At 33.7% G+C, this 9419-nt stretch overlaps 1 protein-coding gene across 2 annotated transcripts; it reads left to right on the top strand.

Annotated features, from left to right (window-relative positions):
* The first annotated feature begins 2525 nt into the window (after nucleotides 1–2525).
* LOC102588548 (L-aspartate oxidase, chloroplastic) lies at nucleotides 2526–8986 on the top strand. 2 transcript variants are annotated; one of them, XM_015307605.1, is made up of 8 exons: nucleotides 2526–2698; nucleotides 3688–3827; nucleotides 4221–4575; nucleotides 5385–5627; nucleotides 6010–6066; nucleotides 6174–6254; nucleotides 7063–7124; nucleotides 7745–8986. In XM_015307605.1, exons 2-8 carry the CDS (start codon nucleotides 3697–3699, stop codon nucleotides 8751–8753), a joined length of 1938 nt encoding a protein of 645 aa, XP_015163091.1. In that variant the 5' UTR covers nucleotides 2526–2698; nucleotides 3688–3696; the 3' UTR covers nucleotides 8754–8986. The 2 variants fall into 2 exon arrangements, with proteins under 2 accessions (XP_015163091.1, XP_006344950.1); XM_006344888.2 differs by having other exon boundaries at nucleotides 3685–3827.
* Nucleotides 8987–9419: the final 433 nt, after the last annotated feature.

The following is a 9419-nucleotide window of genomic DNA, read 5'->3' as shown; positions in this document are numbered from 1 at the left end:
TGCCAGGATTGAGAAAAGAAATAGGGGAAAAACTTTTACTTGGAGAGTTTTGGAAGGAACTGATAATAAATCAATCTTTTTTTCGAGCCTTTGTATCTGTGTTTTTCTTCATTATCTACTGGAAAATAATTCAGTAATTTTCTCCAACAAAGATGATAATATGTATACCTCAATCCATACAAAATGTTTGTATGTAAGAAAAAACAATCAAATTAATATACTAACTGTGGCAAGCAAAAGAGCAATATGTTTGGTTCTTTTAACAAACATCATCATTGGTTCCATATTAGTTATCACATATTTATTGTTGTATGCTATCAAATATAACACAATCCACAAGCAATTTTCCCAAAAAATATATGAAGAAGCTTGTAGAAAGGGACAAATGAGAAGATAAATTTTCAATCATCCTCACTGGAATTGTTAACAGAGTTCGAAAAAAGTCACCAAAATAGCAAAAAGAAATTGCAAGAGATACATGAATCACTATGACTTACGGCAAAATATTAAGCTTCATGAAATAGGAGGAAGAAAACTTTGAGAAATGGAACACACTTCATAAGAAGTTTAATTAATGTATATGAATTCGACTCCCCTATAGCAAAAAAAAACTACAAATAATAGTGGCAGAAATAAAAGTTATGTTTACTAAAGAGCCAAATGTAATGAATTCAACCATTTCAGCAGCGTTATGAGTTGTGGACTGAGAGGTGCAAGAGTAGTAATGCCGTATTGCAATTAAAATCATTTTTCTTTGTTTATATGAAGAAACATGTAGAAAGGAACAAAAAAGAATATCAATTTTCAATCATCATTGCTAAAAATTTTAACAGAGTAAAAAAAAAGGAAAAATTGTATGAAATAACAAACTATTAAGTCAAATTAAATGCTATAGTCATAGTTTATTTTATTTGTAATTCGCAGCAAACATCCCATTTTTTTGCCATTTGGTTTGGTATACAATTAGCCATTTTCGGTATACAATTACTCATTCGATATACAAATGTATAAAATGCGTTTGTGTTTGTATAAATCGAGAGAAAAGTGTATATACAAATACAAATACATATGTTTTCGTCTTATACACTTATAATTATACAAATATATATCTTATTATACAAATTACAATGTATAAATGAATTTATACAAAACTGAGCAATTTGTATAAAATTGGATGAATCTAGTGAATTATACAAATCAAAAGCTCCATAGTAAACATAAAATTTTCTATGGAACGCAATTATGCAAACTATAGATATAACATACAAATATGATTTTTATGTTTGCTATATGTGAAAGTTGCTAAAAAAAAAATCACCAAGATAGCAAAAAGAAATTGCCATAGTAACATGAATCACTATGACTTATAGTAAAGATTAAGCTCCATGAAATAGGAGGAAGAAAACTTTGAGGAATGAACAAACTTCATAAGAAGCTTAATTAATGAATTTGAATTTGACTACCTTACGGCGGAAATAAATCTACAAATAATAGTGATAGGAAATCCCTCTATTTATAGACAACAAATTATAGTGTGAACAAATGCTTATTATGCCTTGTTAAAAAAGTCACAAATCATTGAAAAAGTTACCACCCTTCGAAAAGGTCACAACGTTTCATAAAAGTCACATTTTTTCATAAAAGTTGCAACTCTTCATAAAATTCATAACTTTTTAGAAAATTCATAACTTTTCATAAAAATCACAACTTTTCATTTATTGTATTTAAATTTTTATAATATTAGACTATTTTTTTTTTGTAGAAATAAAAGTTAAGCAGATAGTGCGACAATGAAATACGAAACTAGCTTGAAACGCAAGCATGCGGGTGGGCTAGAGGGAAGTCAAAAAAGAAACACTCCACCGTGTTTTATTATTATTATTTTTTGAAAAGAACAAATTTGGATTCTTTTTGGAAAAAAGAAGAAGAAGAAGTTAAGGCTGAAATTTGGATTCTACCCCCACCGTTCATATTTACTCAACACATTTATTAAGAAAATAATAATTCCTATAATGTATTTATTATTTTATTCCTATTAATTGATAGAATTTTAAAATTAATTTACTCATTAAAAATATTCTATCTTTTAAAAAAAAATATTAATCTTCTAAATAAATTGAGGGTATAACATATAAAAAATATTGTCTTTTCTTAATTTGTAAAAAATGACAAATACTCCCCCGTCCAACAATAACTGTCCACTATACTAAAAATAATTATCCAACAATACTTGTCCAGTTTTGAAAATCAAGAGATAATTTACCCTCTTTTTTTTTTTTAATCTATTTTACCTTTGCAATTAAATATTATTTACTATCTAATATATTTTGTAAAACATTAAATTAAATAAAGTCAAAAGACAATATAGTAATATTATCCTTATTATTTATTACTTTTTAATAACTATGTCAAATCAATAGTGAACAATTGAATAAAATAAATAAAAAGAAATAAATTAAAAAAATCAAAATTGAACCAGTAAAAAGAAAAGTGTCCGGAGGACTATTTTGGTCCAATTTGTTTGCGGAGGAAACGCAAGTGGGATCGTCTGCCCTTACTTTTCCTCTAACGCCACACATTGGAAAAGTGCATATATTCACTATATTATTGTTTTGTTCATACAATTCTCTCTCTGCACTCTGCACTTCGCTTTTTTCCCAACTTATCTTTGTTGAAGCGCCATTTTAGCTGCGTTAAGGTAATTGTTTTCTTCCTCTCTTTTTTTTTTGTAAGCTGTGGAGTTGTGTTTGTGATTTGAATTTAGGGTTCTCTCTTATCCTGTAGCACACATGCAACTCAATTCTGCTTTCTCTTCCATTTTTCTGCTCTTTTCTTTGCCTGCCTGACAATCCTAGCCCAAAAACAGATTAAAAAAGTTTTCTCTAAGAAAATAGATTTGAAGGCAATGACCCAAAAATGTTTGATCTTATATCTAAATTATATTTTGATTATCATTTGTTTTTTCAATTCGAATAATGTTATTTTATTGATTTTAGTTTTGAAAACTTTTTCAATTGAGTATAACAACTTAGCCAATGGAGGAGGGTAGTGTATAAAGAAACTGTTTTAGAAAGATCACTATTTAAGTTATTCTATAATCAATATAAACATTTAAAAATAGAATTAAGACTTCACAGGGTTGAATATGCCTAATTAAAGTATTATTTTCTAGTTGTGCTTCTGTTGTCACTTTTTTGCTCCAAAAATAGGTTTAAACCACAAATATCATAGTGATTATCATGCTTTAAAAGACATTTAAGTTTAAGAGAATGCCATTTCAATTGTAATAATTTTATTATTTGATTAGCTTGAGCTTGAAAAATGTTTAACTCAAAGAATTGAAGAACATCTTACAAAGCCAAAGTTCGAAGAAGATTGGTTCAAGTTGAAGTGAATTAGACAAAATTAAGTAGGAAGTAATTTCAAAATTTATTGCCTACACTCTCAACCATAGTTACATCAATCATATTTTTAAAAAGTGGCATAAACTTTGGAAATATGCGTGTAATGATTGGTAGAAGTTATCTAAATGCCAATGGCCAATATTTTGTTGTTTAGCTCAATTCCTTGTCCTGTTAGGATGTTTTTAGAGGTAATCAAGGTGATCCTTACATGTTTAGTTTCACAAATACTCTAAACCTCGAGTGCTCACCTGATACCAATTCCTTTGACCTGGATTGTCAGTAGTAAGATCATATGGCAACTGGTATAGCTTCAGGAAGCGGACAATTATATTTGAGGGAGCCTGTCTATCGGAGGAATAGCTATGGAAAAGCTCAGTGTCATTCCACTGTGATCCTGAGCGGCATGCAAAACCAAATCCATTGGTATGTATTAGGATGATGCTTCTTCACCTATTTCTCTATTTTTCCCTGGTATATTATCTTATTTGTAGTACCCCTTCTCCTCTCTTCTCGGCGAACAATAATTTATTTTGGAGTTCTTAAGATGTTATTAACTTGTAATGGTGATATTCATTCACGTGTTATCTGTAGGACTATTTATCCTCAAATAAGAACTTACTGAAAAGGAATCTTTGTTTACGTGTTTAGGGGTAAACCAGTAATATATTTTTCATGAGGTGACAGAATCCTAGAAGTTTCGTTTTTCGAGTCATTTCCTGATTCCTCAGAAAAGAGAAAGGTTATTATGTTCATTTTCTGGAAAAGGTTATTATGTCTATTTTCTGGTTGTGACCATGTGCTAATTAAAATTTTCAGGTCTTCTTGGATTTCCAAACTATTACAAGTTGATAGAAGTAACTATTCACAATGTCAAGTGAAAACAAACCGGAAGTTTCACAGAGGAACAATCAAATCATGCCAGAGAGAAGGCTCAACTAGGTATTTTGATTTTGCTGTGATTGGTAGTGGCATTGCTGGCCTTCGATATGCTCTTGAGGTTGCCAAACATGGAACTGTGGCTGTGATAACCAAGGCCGAGCCTCATGAGAGTAACACTAACTATGCTCAAGGTGGTGTAAGTGCCGTGCTCTGCCCTAAGGATTCAGTGGAGAGCCACATGCAAGATACAATTGTGGCAGGTGCTTACCTCTGTGATGAGGAGACTGTTAGAGTAAGTCCACAGAATATTATAGTCTCTTCAGTTCCGTAAAGCAGTTGCCAGTTTTTCAGCTTTTTTCTCTTTGGAGACTATTTCCCTTTTCTTTTCCAATTTTATTCCCAGACAACTTGGTTGGATGAATAGGAAAGTTCTCGATCTATCTTTCAGGTTGAAACCAAAGGAATTTTCTGTTTAGGCGGCTTTTGCCGCAGGATGTAGAACTGCCAAAAATTAGAAAAGAGTAAGAGCAATGGGGGCAGTTAGGTTTTTTTCAATTTGAAGTTGAAGTGCCAGAAAGCAATAATACAATAAAGGCTCTATGCCAGATTGTTGACTTCTGTATTTGAACATTTGGAGAAGAGAGTGTGAAGGTGACATGCAAGAAGGAAGAAATAAGAATAAAACTGGAAGTGAACTTGTATTGTCTTTTGGTTTGATAGTGGGATTTCATTTAATTTGTACCATATGCTTTTTGCTTTTTGTTTTTTAATGAGAACACACAAAGGTACATTAGCACTTCCCTAAATCAACATCAATTTTTTAAGGGTCACCAATTAGTTTGCTCTATGCTATCTTTGTTTATCTTCTCTATAAATATATACTGGCTTCAAGGAAGTTTTATGTTGTGCTTGATTGGTGGGACATCACAACTGATATCTTCTTCTCGGTCGGGAAAAAACTTGATTCATATAGTTGTGCTTCTTATGCAATCAATGTTCTAAATGAAACTTACAAAATGACTGATTTATTACTCCAAAATATTGTTTTTAGTTTACTCTTTTAAAATTTTCATTCTTTTAAAGTGCATCTCCATTCTCCAGGTTGTGTGTACTGAAGGACCTGAGAGAATTAAAGAACTGATTGCTATGGGTGCTTCGTTCGATCATGGGGAGGATGGCAATCTGCATCTAGCCAGGGAAGGGGGCCACTCCCATCGCCGAATTGTCCATGCTGCTGATATGACAGGCAGAGAGATAGGAAGGGCCCTATTAGAGGCAGTTGTTAAGGATCCTAATATATATGTGTTTCAACACCATTTTGCTATAGATTTGTTGACCACTCAGGTAAGTTTATTCCTTGATAACAACTGTTTGCATTGGTTATTATGGAGAAAAAATTTTCTGCTTTAGCATCAATTTGGTCCAAAATGAAGGGTTGTTGCTTTAATCTAATTAAACTTGGCATTAGTCTTTTGCTTATGTTCTTTATACAAATATTGCTTATGCGAATTTTTAGCACTTGCTTATAGTTGGTCAAAACTTAAGGAATGTACCGTAGTAGATATGATTAAGCAAACAGTGCAATGCAAGTGAATGACAAATTGAACATGATGATAGTTGTGTAAAGTTGGCAATTGAATTGTTCAATAAGGATTTTTTTGAGAAAGGGTGAACTGTTCGATAAGTCATAAATATTTGCTAATGTTAATTCGTATGCCAAATGCAGGATGGTTCTGACATAATTTGTCACGGCATTGATACTATAAACACGGAAACACAGGAGGTAAGTACAGTTGTTTTCACTCATGTTCACCTCCATGATTTGCACGTTTCCTCAAAATGTTATAAATTGATTTCTTAGGCTTCTGTGCTCTTACTTTGAGTTTGTAGGTCATAAGATTCATTTCAAAAGTGACTTTACTGGCATCAGGTGGAGCTGGACATATCTATCCAAGTACTACCAATCCGCCGGTATGGGTTTCAATATCTTCTCCTCCAAAATGTTGTTAATTTTAGTAATGTCACTCCGTATAATCGGAGTCCTAAACAGTGATATGGAAGGAGAAGGTGTGGAAGGGAATCCCTTCCTTGGTGCAAGGTGGCTAATACTTACTTTTTTACCATATGCTAGCATGCTTTTTCTACCCACAAAGGGTTGGGGTAAGGTCTGCGTATATCTTACCCTCCCCAGACTCCACTCGTGGGATTCACTGGGACTGGGTAAGTTGTTGACTAGCATGCTTTTGCAGTTCATTGTATAAGCTTGATCTCAAAGTGTCTTTTGTAATTCATAAGGATCTTATTAATTGACATTGATACAAACAACATTCCATAGAGTATTAATTTTTCTACCCTATAGCAATTGCATGTTAAGCTAATGTGCAATTAGAAATAAGAGCTCGCTGCCTTAAATGCCCAAAAAAAGAAGAGGAAAAGATATAAAGAAAAAACATATGATCTGGGTAGGAATACAGAGTGATCATTTGCTTGGAAGTGTAGATTCTTATCTCATATATAATGAAGATAATAAATTCTTAACCAATTGTTTCTGTACAATAAAAGCAAGACACAATGTTCAAAGTTGTACTAACCTGGGTTAGGCATCTGCTATTGCGCTATTTGCCCATTATCTTTTTTTTTTTGAGAAACTACTTGGTGGTGGGGCCAGTTCTATTTTTATATTAAATCATTTGTGCCTTTAGTATTGAATGGAAAAGTTTAACTTTGTCAAATGTGGACATGTTTAAAGTTCTAATTCATATTGATATGATGGTTGTAGGTTGCCACTGGAGATGGAATGGCTATGGCTCATCGAGCTCAAGCTGTAATTTCCAACATGGAGTAAGTAATCCTCTGCGTTGCATTCTTGTTATAGCATATTTCTACCTGCTTTAGTGAGCTGTGTTGTAAAATCTGCTAATCTAGATTTCATCCATCTTTAGCCTTCTTGATTTTTGCATCTTGTTCTGCATTCATTCAGAATTTGCACTTTTGACTAAATATGCGAGGGTGTGTTCAAATGTTGTGCGGCATACATTGGATATGCAACTTGAACTTTTCAGGATAAAGACATCAAATTTTCTTCATTGGGGGATTAATTGATGTAGAAAAGATTTATAGACTAGCAGTCGGTTCTCTAATTGATTGTCCTCCTTTGATCATTTTTTGGATGGTAGACAAGTCTTTGTTTGTGAGGTTGATGGATTATCTCCGAAGGTTGCGTTGGGGGATTTAATTGATGTAGAAAGGGCTATGCAAATTAAATTTTTCAGGAAGAAGGGCATCAAATTCTTAATTGGGGGATTAATTGATGTAAAAAAGATTTCTAGACTCGCAGCTCTCTAATTGATGGTCTTCCTTTGATCATCTTTTGGATGGTAGACAGGTCTTTTTTTGCGAGGTTGATGAACTATTCTCGAAGATTGCATTAATAATTACAATTCTCTGACTTGTGTTGCCAGGTTTGTGCAATTCCACCCGACTGCCTTGGCTGATGAAGGCCTTCCCATCAGACCATCAAATGCCAGAGAGAATGCTTTTCTGATAACTGAAGCTGTCAGAGGTGATGGAGGCATCCTTTACAACTTAGACATGGAGAGATTTATGCCATCGTATGATGAAAGAGCAGAGCTCGCCCCGAGAGATGTGGTAGCAAGAAGTATTGATGACCAGCTCAAAAAGCGTGGTGAAGAGTATGTTCTTCTTGATATCAGTCACAAGCCCACAGAGAAGATTCTTTCTCATTTTCCTAATATAGCTGCTGAGTGTCTCCGCTATGGGTTAGACATAACACAGCAGCCGATTCCAGTGGTTCCCGCAGCTCACTACATGTGTGGTGGAGTCCGTGCTGGGCTTGAAGGTGAGACTAATGTACAAGGTCTTTATGTGGCAGGTGAAGTTGCATGTACTGGTTTGCATGGTGCAAACCGACTTGCTAGCAACTCCTTGGCTGAAGCACTAGTGTTTGCACGAAGAGCTGTACAGCCTTCAATTGATCACATGAACATATCTAAAATTGATCACAGTGCTTCAAGTTGGTGGCCGCGGCCTGTAGCCCCCTTGTTACTAGGGGATACAGTACTTAACAAAGTCATTCGGCAGACAAGGGAAGTGAGGAAAGAACTGCAGTCAATCATGTGGGAATACGTTGGCATTGTAAGGTCTACCTCACGACTAACCCTTGCAGAGACGAGAATCATAGAGTTGGAGTTGAAATGGGAAAGATACCTATTTCAGCATGGCTGGGAACCAACTATGGTTGGTTTAGAGGCTTGCGAGATGAGGAATCTCTTCTGTTGTGCCAAGCTGGTTGTTAGCAGTGCCCTTTCCCGACATGAGAGTCGTGGGCTTCATTATACCATTGACTTTCCTCACGTCGAGGAAAGCAAGAGGCTGCCAACGGTAATTTTTCCTTCACAGCTAAATAGCTCATGGAGCTCGCGGCAATTACATAAGCAGCAGATATGTTAGATTCTTCCTGCCATTACTTTTGGAGCAGGGTGAAGTCATTCTTTGATGAAGTATTATTACTAATTATATGGTTATACTAAATTATACAAGCCAGAATAGAGGAACTTGGGCACACTGAAGTTCAATTTTTCAGGCCTTTTTGTTAAATAATTGTGCATTGTTAACTTGTAATCTATAATTTAGAAGTTATGAAAAATCACCAGTTGTCTTTGTCATCTCCATTGACAAAAAAATTGCACACTTTGAATTGATGTTTAATTTTTGCTATTTATTTATTGAACTTATGACTAGTGGAGTAGTGGGGAATAAGTTTCGTAGAAATTGAAGTCTTAGATCTGACATAATTTGTCAAATATTATGATATAGAAATATAAAGTTATGTCCTATGAAAAAAGTTATTTTTATTAAGAGAGGGGAAAATGGCAAATTTACAAAACAATCCTCTAACTTGCTCTCACTTTTCATTTTACCACTTTATCTCAATCTTGTTCTATTTTAATCCTTCAATTTCGTTTTTTATGTATCATTTAAACATAAAATACTAATTTTATGATTTTTTTATTTTTTTTATTTATAGTCTTCAATTGCAATTTTGTGTTTTAAAAACTGACATCCGCCTGTTAGTGTTTGAAAAAAAATTCAAAAATGGAAGAACGAACATCAATT

The sequence above is a fragment of the Solanum tuberosum genome, unplaced genomic scaffold, assembly GCF_000226075.1.
Source record: "Solanum tuberosum cultivar DM 1-3 516 R44 unplaced genomic scaffold, SolTub_3.0 scf00056, whole genome shotgun sequence".
Taxonomy (NCBI): domain Eukaryota; kingdom Viridiplantae; phylum Streptophyta; class Magnoliopsida; order Solanales; family Solanaceae; genus Solanum; species Solanum tuberosum.
The sequence above is the reverse complement of the archived record's forward strand: the minus strand, read 5'-3'. Positions and strand labels throughout refer to the sequence as shown.